At 36.3% G+C, this 24,660-nt stretch overlaps 1 protein-coding gene across 1 annotated transcript in view; it reads right to left on the bottom strand.

Moving 5' to 3' along the window:
* LOC306844888 (plexin-A1-like) overlaps positions 1–24,660 on the bottom strand; it is a 117,032-nt gene that overhangs the window by 29,086 nt on the left and 63,286 nt on the right. Inside the window, exons 8-13 of the mRNA XM_079377315.1 lie at positions 23,526–23,625; positions 19,021–19,135; positions 11,449–11,649; positions 4,025–4,121; positions 2,659–2,849; positions 1,007–1,158 (exon numbers count right to left, since the gene is read on the bottom strand). Coding sequence (XP_079233441.1) covers positions 1,007–1,158; positions 2,659–2,849; positions 4,025–4,121; positions 11,449–11,649; positions 19,021–19,135; positions 23,526–23,625 — 856 coding nt within the window. The remainder of the gene's footprint in view (positions 1–1,006; positions 1,159–2,658; positions 2,850–4,024; positions 4,122–11,448; positions 11,650–19,020; positions 19,136–23,525; positions 23,626–24,660) is intronic.

The following is a 24,660-nucleotide window of genomic DNA, read 5'->3' on the forward strand; positions in this document are numbered from 1 at the left end:
ACAATGAGACGCCGACAACCGCACAACACGTGTCCTTAATCCATGGAACGGACAGCCAACCCTCCCATCATGCCCTGGGGCGGGATGTCCTCTATCTGCAGCGGGTTATTAACTGCGTCTGTGTGGAGCGTTTCTAGCTTCGTGCAGCATAGGAACAGAGTTTTCCGTGTTTGCAATGAAAAAAAAACCAGTGTTTATTTCCTGGAAGTGTGAAGTGCTGCCATGATTTATTAATAAACTGTAAAGTCATTGTCACCGTGTTTCAGTACCAGGATGCAATAAAATGTCACATCAATGATGCATCTGCAAGTATGAATGAAGGGCACAGCATCCAGAAACTGCAGCAAACAGACATCATTGGTGTTTTTTTTTAATAAGAGAAGCTGATTTATAGATGAGTTAAAGAAGCACTGATAATAAAATTATGACCTATACAGATAAACTGAAAAATGATATAAAAAATTCTGTATATATTTTATCTAAATAAATTTAGAATATAATTTTATATGCAACAAGTGTATATGAATAAGCTGATAGTCAACATTCAGACTAGACGAGACTAAACCCAGATCAGATGCTATTTCAGGACGCAAACGTAAGAGATCATTCACTCAAACAGACGCATAGTTAATAAATAAAATAACACACAACTACCCATCAACTGCAGCAAAATTCATTTTATATATGTCTGTATAAATAAACATATATACATATATTATAGATATATATATTATTTATTTATACACACATTTTGGATGACAGTCCAGGGGTAAAAAAAAAAAAAAAAGTAAGATAAATACATTAAAAATATTAAGAATAAAATTTTAATTTGACTAAAACAAACGTATATTATATTTTAAAAAAAGTTAATAAATAAATAAAATAAATATAATTTCATTAAAATAAGAAAATAAGTAAATACATTTTAATATTGTATTTTATATGATATTTTATTAATGATTTATTCCAGTAAATGACTCCAGATGTAATAGTGTCAGACACTCACTGCTCAGCGCTGACGTACTCCTCCTCGATGGGCTGGCAGGCCACTTTCCCGATCCGCACTCCGTTCTGGATATCTTTGAACTGAAGGCCCAGATTCTCTCCGCTGATGGTCAGTCTGGTTCCTCCCTGCCGCGGCCCGGTCTCAGGAAACAACTGGACCAGGACAGATACGGAAATTACACTTTTTTGCACGAACTATATCTTAAAATCAATTTACAGAGACATAGACATCAGAAGCGAGTGCATCCGCTGCTGTCGAGACCTTCACAGCTGACAAACGCAAACGACAGCATCCCGTGAAACCCAAGCACAGAAGCAAACACAAACGGGTAATTGGTTTCAAAGGGACCGCTTTCATTTGACATTCACACATTTTTACAGATAGATGCATGAAAATAAGAAAGCGCAGCTTGAGAGAGAGTAAAGCAGAGGAACAGAGAGAGAATAGGTGTACATCTTCTGAACAGATGGCTCTCGGAGCGCCTATGATGTGCTAATAATCCATGTGATAAATTCATTCTTCTCCAAATTAAATTAACACCTAATCTAATAAGTAAAAGATGACAGCGGCACCGCACAGATAGAGAGCGGGCATGAGAAATCGAACAAGAAGAACAAAGGAGGAGTTTAATTAACACGAGGGGATGTAAATTTAGTAAGTAGATGTTCTAAAAGTTAATAATCCGTTGGCAGGAGAATTTGGAACTCGATGTAACGCCGCAGAGAAAATCTACTTCCAGAATAACACAGAGTGAGGAAGAAAGAAAGAAGAAAACTTATCAGCGCCTGTGACATCATCTGTCAAAACCTGTCATGATATCAAGGGTTTGTCAAGCATGTGAAAAGAAGGAAAACCTGCCCCCCCCCCCCCATTAAATAGGACTATATAATAATAATAGTAATAATAAATTGCAATAAAATATTTATTTAATTTTTTTAATTGAAAAATACAATTTCAACAATAATAATAAAAAATATATTTACTACTATTAACACTTTTACTACTATTAATATAATATAATAATAAATATTACATATTTACTTAATTAGTAGTAGAACTGTTATTATTATTTAAAACAAACTATTTAAGGAAAAAGTTAAAAAATTATATTGCAATAATATTATTGTACTGTAAATTAAAATTACTACAACAAAAACAATAATAATAAATGGCAATAAAATATTGCAATAACATTATTTAATTTTTTTAATTTAAATAAAGTACCATTTTAGCAATAATAAAATATATTGCCTACTATTTTTTACTATTAACACTATAACTAATATAATATAATATAATATAATATAATATAATATAGTCTAATATACCAACAACAATAATAATAATAATAATAATCATCGTCATCTTTTAGCTTTTACTTTAGTGGAAACCACAGGGAGACCATAAAACTTCATTTTTGTTAGCAGCAGATTTCTAAACAGGTCTCAATACAAGTTTAAAAGTAAAGAAAGAAAAACAAACATTGTGGATTTTTTATAATTTAGTGCCATGCCAGCTACCAGGGCTATTTGCATGATGAGAAACGAGGGGAAAATAGAAAAGTAAATATTTAAACTGTAGAAACATCAACTGAAAACTTGTATAAAAGGTTATTAAAGTGAATCTTTGGTCTCTGGTTTGCAGTAACTCACCCTGGTGATGCGCGGGTGCGAGCAGCGGCTGTCTCCGGCCATCACATGCATCCAGGTGTGCTCCGGCTGAGTGCATTCCTGCCGCAGAGAGCACTTCCTGTCCTGAACACACCAGCCGCACTCGAAGCTGGGGTCGGCCTTCAGACACAAACCACAGCTCTCCCGCAGCGCGTAACACTTATACAGGTGCGCTGCAGAGACGAACAGAGATTCACATGCTGCATCCCATTCAACAGGATGATGGACTTTGAGGTAATAAATATTTTAAGGTACGTGATTAAATCCAACCACCCCTATAGATTTAAGTTAAGTTTCACTTTCCATAATGCGTGACTGACAGAGAAGCATTTTGGAGGCAGGGATTTAAAACTTTAACAAGACTCAAACTGACACGGCAGAGTTAAAGACTCGATCAGGTGGGGTATAAGTCATTTTAAAACATTATATATTGTGTATTATTTATCTCGCATAAGATGCATCGCGCTGAAGTAAAGCGCTTCATTGTACATTTATTATCAGCGAGCAGTACACACAACAATGCATAATATTAATAACTATAACTTGGACTGTCATATACATAACATTATAATGAGAACACTATTATAATAAAACGCTGTGAATTTGTGAGTTTGGTTGCCGTGTTTCTACACGTTGTTGCGTGAAGAACGTGTCCACAAAAGGAGTTCATTCAGAGCCTCGCTTTTGTGCAGATAACCTGTAAGTCGTAATATTAAAATTAAGTTTTATAAACAACGAAGCGTATTCTATACTAGATAAATGAGTTAAATCCCACTGATTAAAAACCTGCTATCAAATGCTCCGTTCTACTGGTGCAGCTCAAAACAGAAATGCAGAACATTAATAACTACTGTCATATAGCCTACATAATGTTATAATGAGAGCAGTTGTAAAAATGTTTTGAATTATTAGGGTTTCGCTGGAGTTTAATGTTAACTATCTTTTAATCAAAACATAAAACATTATGTTTGTATTTGTATTTTCCATGTGTGTTAACGTCAGTAATTACGACTGTATGTATCCTAAGCTTCAGTGGGTCAGAAGTAAGAGATTTGAAGTAGAAACACTCCACATTTGACTGTGAACGGATGACAGCATGGGTTCAAACTGATGCCAAAATTATGAATCATGAGCAACAACACACCTGCAGAGCTGAAGGACAGGATTCAGTTATTACCACATTGCATCTGCTTTTCCTGCTTACAGACTGCAGAGAATGCGAAGCATGCTTGTTTATACAAGCAAACAATGCTTTAAAACATTTATAGATGCTGCATCTCTCTGGCAGCATCCTGTGGCGGTTGCTAGGTTACCGGCTACAGTGTACTGCAGTGGTCGCCATGGTTACCTTGCATGTTGTGAGGGTTGTCAATGTTGAAGTTTCCATTCCACACCACAGACAGATCAACGGGAAGATCGCTGATGTCACTTCCTTCATAGTTATACTGCAACACAAGAACAAATGACATTTAACAAAATCCAACACAGATGAATATGACAGATCATTTAACCAGATTTGAGCAGCGTTTGCCTGTGCAAAACCCGCTAACATGCTGCTTGCGTGAAGCTAGACGGTTACTTTAAGATGTTAAGCTTCTCCTCAGGTGACCCTAAGGCCGTTCTTGACCTCTACTCTGTTATTTTCCTGTTTTATTCATATGATATTATTTATTTAAGAGCTGCACACAGTGAAGGACGCTCACTAATAAGGGTTTACAAAACAATGTCCTTCTGAACCGCGTCTCACACACATCCTTTCATTCGCCCTTAACTCTCATTAAAGTTTCAGTTAGTCTGTTCTCTCACCGGACGTCTTCCCAAGACAAACATCTGCTGTTGTTTTACATAATTGTCATTTGCTCATAACTATGGAAGCTCATTTCTGCCACTAAATAAAAAATTAAAAAGGTAAATGCAACGTTTACATCTTGCAATTCTGAAATCTTTTCGGAGAATTGTGAGACACAAACTCGCAACTGTATGAAAATAATTCTGAATTGTGAGCTGCTTTATTTCTCAGAATTGGAGTTTATAACTCACAATTGCGAGTTTATATCTCCCAATTCTGAGAAAAGAAGTCAGAATTGCAGGATTTAACCTCAGAATTCCGAGAGAAAAAACTAAATTGGGAGAATGCTAAATTGCAAGCAAATCAAAATTGCAAGATATAAACTCAAAATTGAGAGAAAGAACACTCAAAATTGCAATAAAAAAATTGTGAGAAAAAAGTAATAACTGGAAGATATAAACTCAGAATTGTGAGAAAAAACTCAAAATGGCAAGAAAGTCAAAATTGCAAGATATAAACTCAAAATTGAGAGAAGTCAGAATTACCTTTAAAAAAAAAAATTTAACCTGTGTCAGAAGTGGGCTCACATAAGTAACACTACAGGATCCAGAGAGGAGGTGCAGGTGTGTTTTATGTCCCACGAGAAATCAATGCTTTTAGAAATACAGTGTAACCCCATTCAACTTTAAATAGTTTTTAATAAATTTAATATATTAGAAAAATCAAGTTTGTCGACTGCACTGACATCCCAGACCTCCATCACGGATGAAAACCTACAGGGGCGGTGGAGGAGGAATATTCACGTGTTTGTGTGCATGTGTCTGATGGAGTCAGCAGGACTCAGATGAGGAAACACAGAAGAGCGACAGCATGAATCACTGAATAGAGATTAATGAAGGAGCACTACAGCGCTTCACCGCGGTACCTCCCTCTGAGAGAAGAGAGCGGCACGTTTAAGACACACATGCAACACAGACGAATAAATAAATGAAACGCTTCAGAAAGAGAGAGAGAGAGATTCTGTAGCAGTCACGGTCAGATAATTGCTTATTTTGAGAGCAGACCTGCATTGAGTTGTTAGAAAGCAAAGCTCTCAGAGAAACACACACACAACAGAGATTTCAAAGAGCGCTAGAGCAGAACATTCTCTGAGGAAAAAAGCAATGTGAGGCTAAGGTGCTGTGGATGGGTGCCAGGGCGTTGCTATGCAGTTGCTAGGGTGTTCTGGATATACTTACTGTCTTAGCTGTCCTCTGTGATACTCTGGTCTGTAAATATGCCACGGTCGCCTCAAATCACTAACCCACGTATAAGCGATCATAACAGTATACTTTCCATAGTATGAAGCACACACTCATCTGTCATTCATTATTTGCATTTGCACTCATGAGCCATGGATAATTAACTAGGCACTAACGATTTGGTCTCTCATTAGTTAGGAAATGAAAAATGATTTATGGTCTGAACTGGAGCTCTGCTCTGTCTTACATGTATGTTATGGTAATTCATTCCCCCCGCAGGCTGCATACGTGCGATCTATTTATTTGGCGAGAGACTGATGCTTTTGAGCAGCCGGTTAACCTCTCACCGGCGTGGGAAGATGAGCGCTGGTCTAATTAAATAAACGAGAGATGACGCAGCGAGGCTGAAGGGGACAATGTGCTTGAGTGTGTGTGAGTGGTCCGCATCAGATGATTATCACTGGAAAGAGCTTGATTTCATTTACTAATACTACGCTATATAAAGAGAGCACAGCCGCCCACTGCAGAACACATGCTTCCTATTTCCACATCTCACCAAGAATATTACAGTCAACCAAAAAAAGTGTTACAAAGATAAAAACCAGCAGTGAAAAAAACGAGAGGCTGCTAAATGATAAATGCATGCATCAAAAAATGCATAAATAAGTGAAAAGCAAGTATGCATAAAAAAAAATCCAAAAATAAGCACATAAATGCATGCATGCATGCATAAATGCATTTATGAGCCAATTAATAATAAAATAATAATAATAATATTAATAAACATGTATAAGCGAATAAAAGCAATCATGCATAAATAAACAAATAAATGCATAAATAAGTGCATAAATGCATGCATGGATATACAAATATATGCATAAAGTGTATAAATGCATAAATACACAAATAAATGCATAAATGCATGCATTGCAGACAAAACCAATGTATCTAGTCATACAAGATTTGCTCATCTGATATGACATCCTGTGCTGTGAAAGTAAAACTTAATGACTAAAAGTAATTTATGAACAATTGAAACCAAATAAAAAGCATATCAAATTTAAAAAGCAAACTCCAAAAAATACGAACTAGTGAACCTTTCAAAACTACAATAAGCCAAGTCATTGTTTCTTTCTTTTGTCTTGTTGATCTGATCTGCACACAATCACAGCAGTAATCATATGTTTGGCGGTTGGAGTCTCATGTGGGACGCTGAAGGATGTTGATTTAGTGATTCAGCTGATGGTTTAATGATCTTGTCCTTCCTCTGACCCTGACTATTGTGTCCTGAAGCAGGACCCTTGCTGCTCCGGGGATGTTGTAACATGGACCCCTGTGGGAAAACGCCTCAGTCCTCCCAATGCAAATAAATATTATAATAAGAGTGTGTGCTCATATCAAACTCATCTCATTCAGCCTGATTTAAGCCCCTAATTTGTTGTTCATTCAAATGTGAGACATATACTCATAAAAAGCAACTAAGTATAGAATAATGCAATAAATGAAATGTTACAAAAACTCTTATATTGCTGTTGTGAGCTTTACTGTGGTAAACTCATGGCTTATTGTTTTCCACCTAAACCTCAGTTAAGAGTGAGAGAAGAATACATCATTCCAACTCATCTTCATACAATAACTACCATTAAAACAATATCACTCTCAAGTCCCTCCTTATTCAATTGTAAACTTCATTTCTCTTAAGTGATTAATGATTTAAAGCAGTCCTATTTCTGCCGTCCCGACACACGCACACACACGCACACACACGCACACACACACAGTCTCTCTCTGGATCAGGTGCAGTGAGTTTCTAAAAGCCTCCGCTGTTCTTGAACGGCCCCCGGCTACAGTCTCTCTCTCTCTCCTCATCCTCTCCTGCTTCATTTTTCTTTACCGTAGTATCTATTACTGCGGTGTCGCTCTCACACTGTAATTAATCATCATTTTTTATCGGTGTCTCCTCTAATTGGTTCTCATCAGAACTCTGCTGCACCTCTCACACACACACACACACACACACCTGCCGCCGCCGCCATCAGCTGTACGAGAGCCGCTCTATTCGTTTCTATTCTCCTCCAGCCTGTTTTCTTCATAAAGGAAGATGAATTAAACACAGTGACAGATACTGTGTGTCAGACAGAGTCTTCTGGGACAAATGCAGCAATGTGATACCAAGCATGTGTAACGCAGCCACAGAAACAATGTCAACTTATTTAACTTTTACATTTATTTTTTTATATTTATAAATACAATCCAGAGATTACATATTAATATATTTATAAATAATGATGAATTATATGATTGGCATATTTATATATACACATTACCATATTTATATAAATTACCTTCCTAAAAGGGGTCAGTAGGATTTTTTAAGCAATTACTAATTTTATTCAGCAAGGTTGCATTAAATTGATTAAAAGTTTCTGCCAAGACATTTTTAATGTTTTTTTAATAAATGCTGTTCTTTTGAAATTTCTGTTCATCAAATAATCCTGATAAATAAGATGCATCATGGTTTCCATAAAAATATTTCGCAGCACAACATTGATAATAATCAGAAATGTTTGTTGAGCAGTAAATCAGTATATTAGAATGATTTCTGAAGATCATGTGACACTGAAGACTGGAGTAATGATGCTGAAAATACAGCTATTTTAAATGGTCACATTTTTCACAATTTTTACAGCATGTTTGATCAAATAAATGCAGTCTTGATTTGCAGGAGAGACACACAGTAGTGTACACACTCAGCTCAGAAACACATTTGTCATCATCTAGCTTGACAGCCCTTCAAACCACATTTCCCATGAGCCCCTCTCACTTCCTGCTTTCCCTGTGCAGCTTTATCCAGTTAGAGGAATGCCAGCTGTGGTTTTCCCATGCATCCGAGCGCCAGCTCACGATCACACCGGTTCAGACGGGGAGGAGTGTGTTTGTGTGTGACTCTGATGCAGTTTTTGGGTCTGTTCTGACCACTAGAGTGCAAGAAGAGCCTTCGGATGGAAACCACAAGAACACAATATAACCCAATCATCCAGAGAGAAACACTCCAGTTGCCAAACCCAGACAACGAGAGGAGCTGGTGTCCAAAAACACACGCCCATCTAGACAGACACAAACTGCTAATAATGCTCAAACTCTGCCAAATAAGTTTCTGCTTTCAACTAAAGGACAGCAGGACGAATCCTCCACCATCTGTGCTGCTTCATCAAAACAATAAGACACTGTGTGTGTGTGTGTGTGTTTGGATATAAATACTGTTCTCATCTGCCGCCGCTCTTCTTATTAGATCAATGCGCCAGTTATTAAGCATGTTTGCAACAGTGTGTGTGTGTGTGTGTGGGAATAACACAAGTTCACTATAATCTATCCACCTACAACACACACACACACACACACACACACACACACACACACAGATAGAGGCTGGTGGATTAACCATAGATTATCATTCTCATTATTACTGTATTGATCTGCGTGCATTATCAGGAGCATCACATGCATGACTGTGATATGATCATGTGACAGGAACTTATTGATTTAGACAGTGGGAATCAATCAAACCTAAAGGGATTTCATATGAAAATAGCACTGATCTTTTACTGTTTAACTGCTTTATTATTTAACATACTGAATCAATGCAGCACTGCTGGTATGGAAGTGAAGATTGTATCATTATATGTCATCATTGTGAGCTACTGCAAGTGTGTGAATGTAAACGCTTACATAAGTTCAGTTTCTTGTGCCACATGACATCTGAAATGTTTTGGAATACAATTAAAAACGAGGCGCTATAGTGAAAGTACATACCGTCTCCAAAAGCTAAATGCATAAAGGTTTTTTTATGTTTTTGAAGAAGTCTCTTCTGCTCTCCAGAGCTGCATTTATTTGATCAAAATACAGCAATATTGTGAAATAATATTACAATTTAAAATAGCTGTTTTTTATGTCAATATACTGTAAAATGCTATTTATTCCTGTGATGTAAAGCTGAATGTTTAGCATCATTACTCCAGTCTTCCGTGTGTCTACAGAAGCACATTTCCATCACATATTTAAAAAAACGCTTTAGTAAATCATAATTATGACATAAAAAGCCATAATTATGAAATAAGTCAAAATTATGAGATACTATTATGAGAATTATGACAAAAAGCCAAACTGAGACAAAAAGTCCATTATGATATGAAAAGAATTAGTGTCAACTGTTTTTTTTTTTTTACTTTAGATATTAATTTATCTTAATATAATATAATAATGATTGAAGCAAGATTTTTTGTTTTTGAAGTGAAGTGAAGTGACATACTGCCAAGTATGGTGACCCATACTCGGAATTCGTGCTCTGCATTTAACCCATCCAACGTGCACACACACAGCAGTGAACACACACACACACACACACAGCAGTGAACACACACACACACACACACACACACACACACACAGCAGTGAACACACACACACACACACACACAGCAGTGAACACACACACACACACACAGCAGTGAACACACACACACAGCAGTGAACACACACACACACACACACACACACACACACACACAGCAGTGAACACACACACACACAGCAGTGAACACACACACACACACACACACACACACACAGCAGTGAACACACACACACACACACACACAGCAGTGAACACACACACACACACACACACAGCAGTGAACACACACACACACACACACACACACACACACACAGCAGTGAACACACACACACAGCAGTGAACACACACACACACACAGCAGTGAACACACACACACACACACACACACACACACACACACACACACAGCAGTGAACACACACACACACACACACACACACACACACACAGCAGTGAACACACACACACAGCAGTGAACACACACACACACACACACAGCAGTGAACACACACACACACACACACCCGGAGCAGTGGGCAGCCATTTATGCTGCGGCACCCGGGGAGCAGTTGGGGGTTCAATGCATTTATTTAAAACAGAAATCTTTCATTACAAATGTCTTTACTCTCACTTTTACATTTACACATGTGACCCTGGAGCACAAAAGCAGTCTTAAGTCGCTGGGGTATATTTGTAGCAATAGACAAAAATACATCGTATGGGTCAAAATTATACATTTTTCTTTTATGACAAAAATCATTAGGATATTCATGTTCCATGAAGATATTTTCTAAATATTCCTACTGTAAATATATCAAAACTTAATTTTTGATTAGTAATATGCATTGCTAAGAACTTCATTTGAACAACTTTAAAGGAGATTTTCTCAATACTTAGATTTTTTTGCTCCCTCAGATTCCAGATTTTCAAATAGTTGTATCTCAGCCAAATATTGTCCGATCCTAACAATATCACTATCACTAACAATATTGTCCTATCCTTGTCCTAACCATACATCAATGGAAAGCACATTTATTCAGCTTTCAGGTGATGCATACATCTCAATTTTGAAAAATTGACACTTGGTTTTGTGGTCCAGGGTCACATTTATTCATTTGGCAGACACTGTTATCCAAAGTGACTTACAGTTGATTTTTGATCAATTTAACGCATCCTTGATGAATAAAAGTGTTTAGTTCCCAAAAAAAAAATCTACCGACCCCAAACTTTTGAAGGCAACACACCTCAAGAGTGAAAGTATGCTTCTGTCACAATGAAGTCTAGAGCTGGTGTAGATGTAGAGAGCACTGAGGTGTGTAACTCACGGTGGTTTTCTGGCACTGGATGCTGGAGCTGTTGAAGCGCAGCGCCGTCACGCTCTGCATCTCGCCCTGGATGTGGAAGACGCACTCGTAGTTCCTCTGGCCGGACTGAGGCTGTGGGAGGTTACGGGCCGACAGCGTGATGGGCTTCGGGACCCCGACGGGGATGTAGATCTGAGTGGACGGCAGAATCTGAGGACAGTCCTGTGAAAACAAGACCAGCATCAGTTATCATCAGCTGACTCAAACACTTCTGGAAAGAGAAATTATTCTTATTGAAACAACAAAACACAGGAAGGACATCGAGCGATCAGTCGTCCAGACCAGCTGACATGTTTGACGTTGAGTTAAACAAACCTGATGGGGAACATATGGAGCAACATCACGCAAAGACCTGCAGGAGAAACGAGCTGGACGCTGACATTATCTGGAGAATATCCCAGAATACCTCACTGCTCTGTGCCTGTGTGTGTGTGTGTGTGTGTGTGTGTGTGTGTGTGTGTGTGTGTGCGTGTACACTTGAGGAATAAAACATGAGTCAAGTCAGTCGAGGCCTCAGAGTATGACTGGATGTTCAAACGATTTTTACAGTTTTCGAAAGAAGTCTCTTCTGCTCACCAAGGCTGCATTTATTTGATCAAATATGCAGTAATATTGTGAAATACTATTACAATTTAAAATAACTGTTTTCTATATGAATACATGTTATAATGTAATATATTTCTGTGATCTGCAGCTGTATTTTCAGCATCATTACTGCAGTCTTCAGTGTCACATGATCTTCAGAAATCATTCTAATATACTGATTTACTCAAGAAACATTTCTGATTATTATCAATGCTGAAAACAGTTGTGCTGCACAATATTTTTGTGGAAACTGATACATTTTATTTTTCAGGATTCTTTGATTCAAAGAAAGCTCAAAAGAGCAGCATTTATTTGAAATATAAATCTCTAATCAATTTAATGCATCCTTGCTGAAATATTTTATTTAAAAAAATCTTATTGACATGTATATTGTGTGTATATATATATATATATATATATATATATATATATATATATATATATATATATATATATATATATATATATATATATATATATATATATATATATATATATATATATACACACACACACACATATATACAAATAATTCTATACATAAATCTTTTGTTTTTACATTATAAATGTCTTTGCTGTCACTTTTGATCAATTTAATGCATCTTCAATGAACAAAAGCACTTATTTGAAATCTTTAAACAGTAATGCATACACAGCGTGTGCTGGATACAGTCATAAAGCTTCCTGTCAACAAGCACTGAGGATGGAAAAACGGGAGGACAGAAGACACTCAACAGTCGCAGAAAAGCTCTTATGAAACTATTTATGTATAAACACCATAAAAACAGTTCTACAGAGAATCTGCTTGGAGAACTGAGAGAGAGAAAGTAGTTATTCCACTCTGATAAAGAATGAGACTCATAACCTCTCTCTGAATGACGCTGCTAAATGAAGCGGTGAAATCAGCTGTTAGCTCTCTCTGAGTCTCTCTGAGATCGAGAGGATAAACCCAAGAGCAGGAAATTCCTCCAGGTGTCTAGACAGCCATTCCTCCTCAAACCGAAGGAAATTCTCCTGATGTCGTTCTGACTTCATGAATAAACTGACAGTATTTTTGGTAACAGTGCTGGTTTCCTGGCTTCTGCTTATTTAGCGCAAAGAGTGACCGCATCAGCGTCCGGTCAGCCACCCACACATCTGTAAACCACAGCGACCGTACAGACGCAAACCAGCAACCAGATGTTTTAAGAACGGATGTTTGCTCATTAAAACAGTCCAAAATTTCCACCAGGAAAAATTTCCAATTTTTTGAAGGGCTTTTGCAGAACCAAACCTTGAGCGTTATGTGGTCAAACATCAATAGCCATACCAAGGTACTGAGATTCAGTCAAACTGAAGCACCTTCGGTCAGTAAATAATGAATAATCATCCATATAAGAGCACATAGCACCATTCAAAAGATTTTTTTAAAGAACTTGAGTCATATTTTTGTTCAGCAAGATGCATTGAATTGATAAAGACATTTATAATGTTACAACATTTTTATATTTTAAATAAATGCTGTTCTTTTGAACTTTCTATTCATCTGTTAATCCTGAAAAATAAAAAGTATCACGGTTTTCACAAAAATATTAGTCAGTACAGCTGTTTTCAACATTGATAATAATCAGAAATGTTTCTTGAGCAGTAAATCAGTATATTATTATGATTTCTGAAGATCATGTGACACTGAAAATACAGCTTTGATCACAGAAATAAATTACATTTTAACAGATATTAAACAGTTGTTTTAAACTGTAATAATATTTCACAATTTTACTTTATTTATCAAATCAATGCAGCCTTGGTGAGCAGATGAACATTTATTTTTTTAAAACATTTTTAAGTTTTGAATGGTTTTGTGCAAAAACTAAATTATTAACACTGCAGGAAAAGCTGCTCACAGACTCTTAGTTTTACTTTAACTATGCCATACCTGCTTCTAAAATATCATATTTCCCACCGTGAAACATTAATATTTGTTCCGGTAAGCCGGGGCAGAGCAACCATATTCAAATCCTTCCAGCGGCCCGGAGCACAAGAGCCATAAAATCCACTTTCAACACCGAAGAAAACAGCTTTGTGCAATAAATGGAAAATGAGCCGTAATACGACTTCAAGAAGCCCATCAGAAAGCCACTGATCATTCTCAAGTCAGTGTGCTGAACTAATTTAAATGTTTAAATTTAATTTATTTAAATTAAATGGCCTCATTTTAATATTTCCGAGTTAAATTGAATGGAAAGCAAACGTGGTTTAGATGTCAGAGCTCTTCAGTGTGTGATTACCCATCGACACACTCTCTATACTGACCTCATCAGCCGAGGACCTGTTCCCTAGTGAGCCGCCGGTGCTGTCTACATAGGGAGTGTCTTCAAAGACTGCATCCTAACTAAAGTAGAGCCTCAAAAGTGACTGATATGAAAAATACTCTAACAATTTAACATGTAGCTGGATAATCAAAGCATAAACACACAGCACACAGAATTATTGGGTGAAACTGAATTACTTTTTCATTATTAATCGAAGAGAGTCAACATTTCTCTAGGCTCTGTCTGCTATCTTGGATGCATTTTTGCTGCCTTTAGGCTCCTTTGGGAACTTCCAGCCTACAAGTTTGGAAATGTGAGTTTGCTCTATGAAAAAATAATTGGATGCAATGAGCAATTCCATATTTACTTCTCTCTTTTTCAATAACTGACAAAAACAAGAAGCTTTATACTGCTAATTCAACAAAATGAAGAGCAAAGAGTGAGCATTAGGTGTGTAATTGATGCTTTGGGTATTTTGTTATTCTCGCAGTGGCAAAGAAAATGAATTAGTAAATGCAGTTGTGTCGCACAGGCTTGTCGTCTCAAAATGCAATAAAACGAGGAGTATTTACTGTCAACTTTATGTCTATTCTTCAACAACCATAATCAATATTTGAATAAATTAATTATGCACAATTACAACTGATGCATTTTATCATTATCAATCCATGTTGGTAATGTTAACTAAAACTATTAAAATCATTCTTTGTTAATTGAATTAAATCTAAAATCAAATATAAATATTAAATTAAACAAACAGAAATATCACCTTGGCAAATTACTGAAAAAAATTATAAAATTAAAACATAATATATAAAAATAAAAAGTAAAATTCAGAAAAAAATTACTAAAGCATAGTAAAAGTAAAATTACAAATATAAAAATAAAAACTAATTCTAAATATGCATAAATAATATAAATTTAATTAAAAACTTTAGAAAATTTAAAAATGTTGCCTTGGTAACTAACTGAAATAAAAAATTAAATAACTTTATAAACAAAAAAAGACATTCACAAAACAAAATTACTAAAATTTTAATTAAAATTAAAACAACAAATTTAAAAATAAAAGCTAATTTAAAATATTAATAGATAATATAATGGTATATAAAAAAATATAAATATTTAATGAAAAAATTAGAAATGTTGCCTAGGCAACTAATTGAAATAAGTTCTAAAACTGAAACAGAAATAATAAATTAAAGCATAATAGAAATATAAAAAATAAGACAAATTCACAAAACTAAAATTAAAAATAGAAAAATAAAAGCTAATTAAAAATATTAATAAATAGTATAACAGCATATAAACAATACTAGAATTACAATGATTCCAGCCATTTTCCATCAGTCACGATTCACTAACTGACACGCGTCCAACTTCAAATCCAGAGTTTCCCCTTCGGTGATCGTGGTGTTTCACACCTCAGAAATACATCATCCGCACCTGAATGCAGCGTGATTCATGACTCGCTGCAATGCACTCTGGGATTGTCTTTTCTGTGTGGGACACAATGAGAGCCCGCTTTAGAATTCATCAGAAACGAGTTATCTTACAAGACAGCACAGAGCTGCTGCCTATCTTTTGGACCAGCCTCCGCGTTAGGGCGCCAGTGAGGCCTAAAAATACTGTCTAGGTAGGCAGCACAACAGCACACGGAGAAGACACGCTAGAAATAACAAGTAAGGCGTATCGATATAAAAGCGATGGAAGCGTGAGAGGATGTGAAGAAGGTGTCCACCAAGAACAAAGAAAGAGAAAGAGAGAGGGACGACAGGAGAGGAAGTAATCACTCTGATAAAGTCATTTCTCTCTCCCTCTCTCTCTTCTCCTCTGGTTTAATTATTCAAAGTGGATTAGATCTGCGCTTCAGCTGCCCAATGCATCCCAGCGATGAATATTACATAGAGAGAGAGGATAGATAAAACAGGGTGGTGGATATGAACTGAGAAGAAGCTGAAAAGGACTGAATATCAGCATGCTAAAGCAGAGAATTGTGGGTCAAAGGTGATGCCAAAGGCCATGTGACCCATTTTTAAGGTCTCTCTGGAATGATGGCTGGTGTGTTTCACTGCATGCGTGTGATAAAACTCGCTCACTTCAGTCAGATCGACTTTAACCGGCTGGCACTCATCGCCTAGTTGTTCTGCAGCTCTTAAAAAAAAAAAAAAAAAAGAGTCAGGAAGATAAGAGAGAGTCCTACAGGAGGAACATCAGCGACGTGACAGGAGAAGTGAAAGAACAGACAGCGTAAAAGCAAATCATGTGTTAAAAATGAAGCGCACTGATTCACATCTTTTCCGACTCAAAGCCTCTAGCAGACGCCACCGCTCATGCTTTGTTACTCAAATGTTCAGTGCAGACCTGCTGAGGTGCAGAAAAGTGAAATGCGTGTGCAACATTAAGTGCAGAATCTGGGATTAGTCAAGTTTGGCAGGTACATAAAATCACCAGTGACTTCATTATGAATGTCAACATGATTTACATTGAACTACATGACATAAAAAACAAATGTCTGACCCTCACTGATGCACTGATGAGTCTCAAGAGGTTCAAATCAAACACAAACCGTCCACTAATATAAACTACTGTCACATCTTATATTTAGATTCACCATTAGAAGCTTTTCTAGGATCAGTGTTTCCATCAGGGGGTCAAGGGTCAGCTGGTTAGCCGGGTTCAGACATTTTTCTCTCAAAAGTCATTCAAAAGTGGTAAACTATTTAAGATACTGTTCAAAAGTTTGAGGTCAATAAGAAATTAGTATGTTTATTTAGCAAGGATGCATTAAATTGATCAAAAGTGACAGTAAAGACATTTATAATGTTGTATAAAAAAATTATATTTCAAATAAATGCTCTTCTTTTGGACTTTCTATTAATCTGTGAATCCTGAAAAATAAAATGAAGAACATGTGACACTGAAGACTGGAGTAATGATGCTGAAAATTCAGCTCTGATCACAGAAATAAATTACATTTTAATATATAGTCATATAGAAAAGAGTTATTTTAAATTGTAACAATATTTTATATTTTTTTACTGTATTTTTGATTACATAAATGCAGCCTTGTTAAGCAGAAGAGACTAAAAATCGTTTTAAACTCATGGAAATTCATTATATTACAATAGACTGCACAAAATGAACTTACACTGGGATTTATTTAAAAATTATTTTTAAAACAATTTGCACTCAAACATCCCCTTTTTTAGCCAAATTGAATATTTTAGTGCGAAAGAAAACATCAAGACCTAGAAATGACTGAACATGTAAAAAAAAATCCTCTGCTTCCTCTTGAGGTCATTTTGACTGAGGTAAAATATCATATGGGGAAAAATAAAAAAAAATATTTTACATAAAAATAATGCAAAATCTAGTTTCAAAGCCAGTGTTTTAAGCTTCATTGGCAGAATGCAAACAGATTTCAGGAAAATATTTATTTTGGCAAACCTGCATGAACTCAGACTCAATTTTATTATTTGTATTATTTGTATAGGATCAGGCAGGGATCTGATCGTCTGTGGAACCTTCCAGAACCTCATTAGTCTGTATGATGTTCACAAGCTGTCAGCGGATGGTTCGAGGGAAACTACAAGCGAGCGACGGCCGCCCAGCTGGCACAGACAGACGCGGCTCCACACGCCAACGCCTTTCCTTCCTGCAGCCCGTGCGTTATTTTCCACCTCTCAGTCTCCTCATTACAGTCCTCCCTGCTTCTCTCTCAGTCCGAGCGCTGGAGAAACACATGGCGTCACATCTATAATGTAATCTCCCACGCTAGTGCAATAGCCTTCTCACTCCCCTCGCTCGGCTCACACTTTCTCCCTCCACACATCTGGAGTCTATTAGAGGAAACCAGCGTGTTTCATCTGCTCTCCTACAGGCTTTTAAAACACAGAATTATGGGAGATTCCCGGCGGACTCGCACTCAGCCAATGAGCGAGCGGCGATGACCGGACTCTCTCGGCTTATCTCACTCGGTCCAGTAAAGCAGATCAGGTTTCTCATGAGTGAAAATCTGAGGACGGAGGAGGAGGAGGCAGCGCGAGCGATCACACCAGAGAGATAAACACGGCGCGATGCATCACGGTTCCAGTGTCACTCAACAAATCAATGACATCTCGGCCAATCAGAACATATTACATGTTTAAACTCAACGTCAAATGCAGTTTGCAACCCATTAGACTCACACTGTGAGATGTGCGACACTTGTCATGTGATGCATTTAAAACTGAAACTGGATATTTAACGAGAAAAAATGGGCAGGACTTGATTTATTCATCAGTTTTACATGATTTGAGAAGAATTTAACATTTACTTAGTAGCCTACATGTATTGAATTTGGGTTATTATACTTAACTAAACCAATAAAAAAAAAGTCACTTGAAATAAAATGAACATTAACTGAAATATAATAAAAAAGAAAAACTTTCAGCTAGTTGCCAAGGCAACATTTCTTATTTTAATATAGTTAAACTAGATCAATATTGAGAACTGAAACTTATTTTAAATTGCAATAATATTTCACAATTTTTACTGTATTTTTGACCGAATAAATGCTGCCTTGGTGAGCAGAAGAGATTTCTTTCAAAAACATACCGACCACAAACCTTTGCTCTTTTGGTAACGAGTAGTTATTTCTGGATGTGTTTCTTACCTCTGACATGTTCACGCGTCCCTCCTGGAAGGAGCAGTCGTTGGCGTTCTGCGTGCACAAGTGTCTGTATTTACACCAGTGACACGGGAACGAGCCGTTCACACAGGACAAGCACCTGGAAAGATACAGACACAGGTGAGACACACAGAATCAAGCCAAAACACTCATTACAGAGTCAGAAAGCACAGCGCTCCACACACGTCCTGTTCTGACCTCACACGCTCTCATTCTGCCCACCAAAGTGTGTGAAATAATCTCTCATTCCCTCACAAAGATCCACTTTATTAGGTGTCTCCGCTTTAAGAATGAAAGTGGGCGATGACAAAAGAGAGAGAGAGAGAGAGAGATCAAAAAGAGACGAGGATTTCCCATTAAAACATGACCAGAGTAGATAAGAAAAGAGAGCGAAAGTGGAAATCTGTGTTAAAAAATAGTGCACTGACTAGCTGCTCACAGTCTACACTGGCAGCTGCCTACTTAAGGAACATACCAACTAAAACACAATCTTTTAGATAACTGATTTGGAACCGTACGTACAGATGGAAACTCAAAATACACACAGAAGTATTAGTGAAACGGCTCATTTTTAATTAGATTGAAGCATCTCTCACTGACTCTGAAAGCATCTGAGGCTTCTGACTGCAATACAAAGTCATTTGTTTCAATTATTCAGTATTAAGTCCAGCAAAATGTTCACTCAGTGACATTAATCGATGCTTTAGGACAAAGAGCTCTGACCTCATAATGGTTTGAAGCACTGGGTCTAACTGACCAATCAGCTGCTGCGTTGAGAGCAGCTGTCCAATCAGAGTTGAGAAATGATTGCCTAATGAAATCTGCTATCTTAAAGAGAGCAGATCCGCAATGCTTTTAACCTCTATGAGGATTTAATTGTGTTTTTAGATAAATCAGAAAGTTAAAATATATCAATGAATATAAAAATTACTAATTTTATTTTACTATTTACTATTTCATTAAAATTACTATTTTTATTAACAGATAAACCCCAAAACCGTAATAAAAATCGTATACATAGGCTATGAGCGAGAGAATATATAAACATATAAGATAAACAGTATATAATGTAACAATAGATTTTTAAAATGCATATCATTGTTATTTTTAGATTCTTTTTTTTTTTTACATTCAATAAATATAAAGCATAATATTGTTTAAGAAAATGTTAATTTATTTTCTTTAAAAGCCTAAATCATTCCCAATAGCATGCTGTCTAATTTTATGAGCATTTTGAGTATTTTAACCAGCAGTGCTAAAGGATTCTGCTGCATAATTGTTGCATCTCTGAGTCCCGTGAGGAAACACAAGCACATGTGGTGGAGTGTGTGCGTTTGTGTGTTTGTGTAGGTAATGATCCCCCATCGAGGCGCCATTTGTCAGTTTGTTAATGCTGTGTCTCCAGAGACACATAATCTGCTAATCAGCATGAATAAATCCAGAGGGTGGCCATGATGGAGAACAAATGGATGCAGGTGAAACACACAACATGTTTGAGATATGCAAGTACATGCATAAACAGATAAAGACAGTAAAGACTGACAATCTGTAAATGCTACAATGCAATATTGATTAGAGTAAGTGAATAAAAACAGTCCATGAGGGACAGGCGTTCATGTTTAGCATGAGGTACTGTTGTGACTATAAACGAAATGAGCTTTTTCTTGCACTCTTAAAACTGAACTCTTCAAATGTATGGAAGCTTATTAAATATGAAAAAGGTAACTGTGACTCTCACAAAAATACAGCAATCGCACTTGGGTGCGGACCAAACAACCGTACTGAGACCCAGCTGAAGAGGTGGTCTCGGCCCGCTTCCAAACAAACTCTGATGAACCAATGAACGGATGACCTTAAGCACACATGTGGTTTTGTTTACAATTTCTGGTTCACTTGCAAAAAGGGCAACGTGAAAGCAAACCACACCCAAAAAAAAATAAATCAACATTGTATTTGGTCCGGACCAAAGCAAGTGAACTAGCGGACTTTCCTGGTGTGAATACACCCAAATTAATTCAGAATAGTGAGAGATATAAACTTGCAATTCTGCAATTAACTAAAAATTAAACCTGCAATTGTGAGAAAGGTCTTAATTGTGAGATATAAAATGATTATGAAAGAAGTCTGAATTATGAGATATAAACTCAATTATGAGAAAAAAAAGTCTGAATTACGAGATATGAACTCGCAATTATGAGAAAAAAGTCTGAATTATGAGATATTCGCCATTATGAGAAAAAAGTCTGAATTATGAGATATGAACTCACAATTGAGAAAAATTCTGAACTGAGAGAAAAAGAATTACTAGAAAAGTCTGAATTATGAGATATAAATTCGCAATTGTGAGGAAAAAAGTCTGAATTGTGAGATAAACTCACAACTGAGAGAAAAAAAAACCTCTTAATTATAATATATAAACTCTTTGAGAGAGACAATTGTGAGAGAAAAAAATTCTGAATTGTGAGAATTGCCTTTCCAAAACATTTCCAGTGGATAATTTCCATAAAAATCTTCAGAAACATCGAGTGCATAATAAACCCAGAACCTTAAAACAGCAGCACTACATAAAAAACAGACCTCATGTTCATTCATTACTGGTTTACACATTAAACTCATTTCATAAAATCTGCCGTCTATCCTGACTGAGGTCCATTTGGTTCCAACTTCTGATTCTTTATTGTATTTTCTTTCTCCTCCATGTTTTCCCCGAACCCATCACCAATTCAATTTAAACTACGCAATCTGGTTCACTTAAAGCAGAGATTTCTTAAAATAAGTGGTAAGAAGATAATAAATGTGACCTTATTTTTCTTCCTGACCCTTGCACCAATCCCGAGAGGGGCTTTAATCCGCGTCCCGTCTGGAGTGGGGGTGATCGAGGGTGTCTCTGGTTTAAGCCCCTCACGCTGAGCTCTCTTCCCCCACAGACGGCCCATGATTTCAGGGCTCCCTGATCAGCGATCAGCATAAACCCCCACACGCGCTGGAGGAGCGGAAATCTAACACTGGGATGCTCATTTCCTTCGTTCACATTCATTAAGATGCTGGGCTGTTCTAAAGCCTCCTACGAAAATGACACCGAACACCTCCATAGCCCTCATCACGGACAAACTCCATTTGGGTGAATCTCACAAAAAAAGTGCCCAGCTCATATTTCTCCTCAAAAAGAAACGAGATAAGAAACTGTATTTTGTATAAAGAAAATGAAGCCAAACCATTAAGACTTTGCATTGCAATTTGATTGTTTTCATGAAAATTTAAGTATTATCATAATGCAAATTAAGCACAATTTTCCCAAATTCCCATCGTTATAATGCAAAATGTAACTTTTGAGTTTTGCATAGTTATTTTCCGTCTTTTTAAAACCTTTATTTGTAAGAAAGAATGTAATTATTTGTCCAATGACAATACTTTATATAATTTAAATAATTATAATACTAATTTATGTATGTATTTAATAATATTTAACACACACACATATACACACAAATAAATATAAACAAATAAATTAATATCTTTACTTTCAATAATAATTCTCAACTACCATGTTACAATTATTTATTTTTTTAATCAGCTAAAAATAAAGGTAGCACAAAAATCACTTTTTGCAATAAATTGATGAAAATAAGATTTTTTTTAATACATTAAAAAAAATTCTAAAGAAAAAGTAGAATGTGATGAATAATTAATTGAGTAGAAGAAATTAATATTTTTAGGTGTTATGAAAATATTGCAACAAAAAAGGGCTCAAAATAGGCTTCATTTTCAATTTGCAAAAAAAAAAACAACATTTCTTTATTTTGATTTTAAAATAGCTTGGAAATGTTCTTGACATGTTTTATGAAATTCACACATTTCTTATGGCTTTATTTCGTTCTCATCTACACAAAGCTTTGACAATGTCCATAATAACACTATATTATCTAAAATACAGTCCTCTAAATTGCAGTTGAGCTTTTAGAGATGTGGACGCATTGAATAAAGAAGCATGTGATTATCGAATTATGATAATACTCATATGTAGTCTATATTTTTCAAGTACACAAGCTGGCCTTATCAGAGAAGAGCTGTGTGACCTAGTTTTAAAGCTCAATGCTGATGGTGTGTGTGTGTGTGTGTATGGGAAGGTATTGTGTATCTGAGATGCTGTTACTCTGAGAGAGGTGTGTGTGTGTGTGTTATATCTCTGGAGACAGCTTTGGGCTCATCTGTCCTGCAATAAGACACTACACAGTCCTCCCAAAAGAGTCCGGACCCATCTGGAGTGTCTTAGAAGCACACGACACACAAATTCATTGAGATGTTCAGCTGGGGGTCCCACTATCTGCAGGACTCTAACCGCAGTCTGCTTTCAAGAGAATAACTGTCAATCAACACGCCACCGGTTGCCATGGCAACAGAAATCTGACCCCACCCCCCTGAGTGGTGAGGAGCTTGTGGGTAAAACGAGAAGAGCAGAGATAAAGAGAGAGAGAGCGAGAGACACTCACGATCTGTGGATGCTGCAGTTGTAGAAGGTGAAATCCACACTGGCAAATTTCTGCCCCGTTTCCCTCGATTTCAGATAGAGCTTCACCACATGAGTGTCTCCTTCAGAGGGACAAATAAAAGAGAAGAGGTTAGTAAGATCTCTGCCTCTTGATGAAGAACGGCAGAATCATCTGCTCTCTAAACACTCGTGTGTAAGGAGTCTTTCCACTCAACTGTGGTAAAATCACTGAACTCTCCAGTGGCTTGTTGCTTTTACAACATCACAAACAATGTAGTGCATTAGTGCATTAATACAGTATTGTTTAGACACAGGTTTATGTTTTCTACATAAAATGGTTTTGAGTTTAATCAAGTCTACAGCTGCATCCCAATTCACATCGTTCAATTTATTACATTAAAATGTTTTGTTTTCAGATTCATACATTTAAGAAGTGTTATTGCGCAAATAGCCCAACGTTCATCACCAACTAAAATTTGCAATCAGTTATTTTAGTGTTATTGAGATGCTATTATTGCTTGTTTTTATATTTTGAATTAGTTTTTGTTTTTATATCCTTCATTTTAGTTTATGTTTTAGTATTTTTTTGTATTTAATTATTGTTTTTATGGCTATTATAATTTGTAGTGATTTTTTTTTCTTTCAGTTTTAGTTATTTTTCTCACTAAATGAGAAATGATGCTCTGGAAACCAGCCAAAATGAAAGTCTTTTAAAAAAAATGTTTTAATTTAATTTTAGAGCATTTATTATTTATTTAATTTCAAATAATGAAAACGTTGTTTTATGGTCTTAATTTACTATAATAACCCTGCTGTTTTACTAACATGCTATGATTCAGGACTAGAAATTGTAAATAATTTCAATTATGTAGACCCTAGGCGAATCAAAATCGGCATATTCAGCAGCAGAATGCATATTATCAGAACGATTAATACAATCAAACATTACAAAACCCACTCAGTTTCAGTATTTTTCCTTAATGCAACCGGATCTGAGTAAGAGCTGCTTCTCAATCCCCAATCCTATTTGGGACACAATAATCCTTCAAACTACGCAGGACAGATAAGATGTGATTGTAATGTAGTCTATGATCTGAAAACAAAACACTGACTGAATCTCTGGAACAGACTCTGGT

This window comes from Barbus barbus, assembly GCF_936440315.1.
Source record: "Barbus barbus genome assembly, chromosome: 25".
NCBI lineage: Eukaryota > Metazoa > Chordata > Actinopteri > Cypriniformes > Cyprinidae > Barbus > Barbus barbus.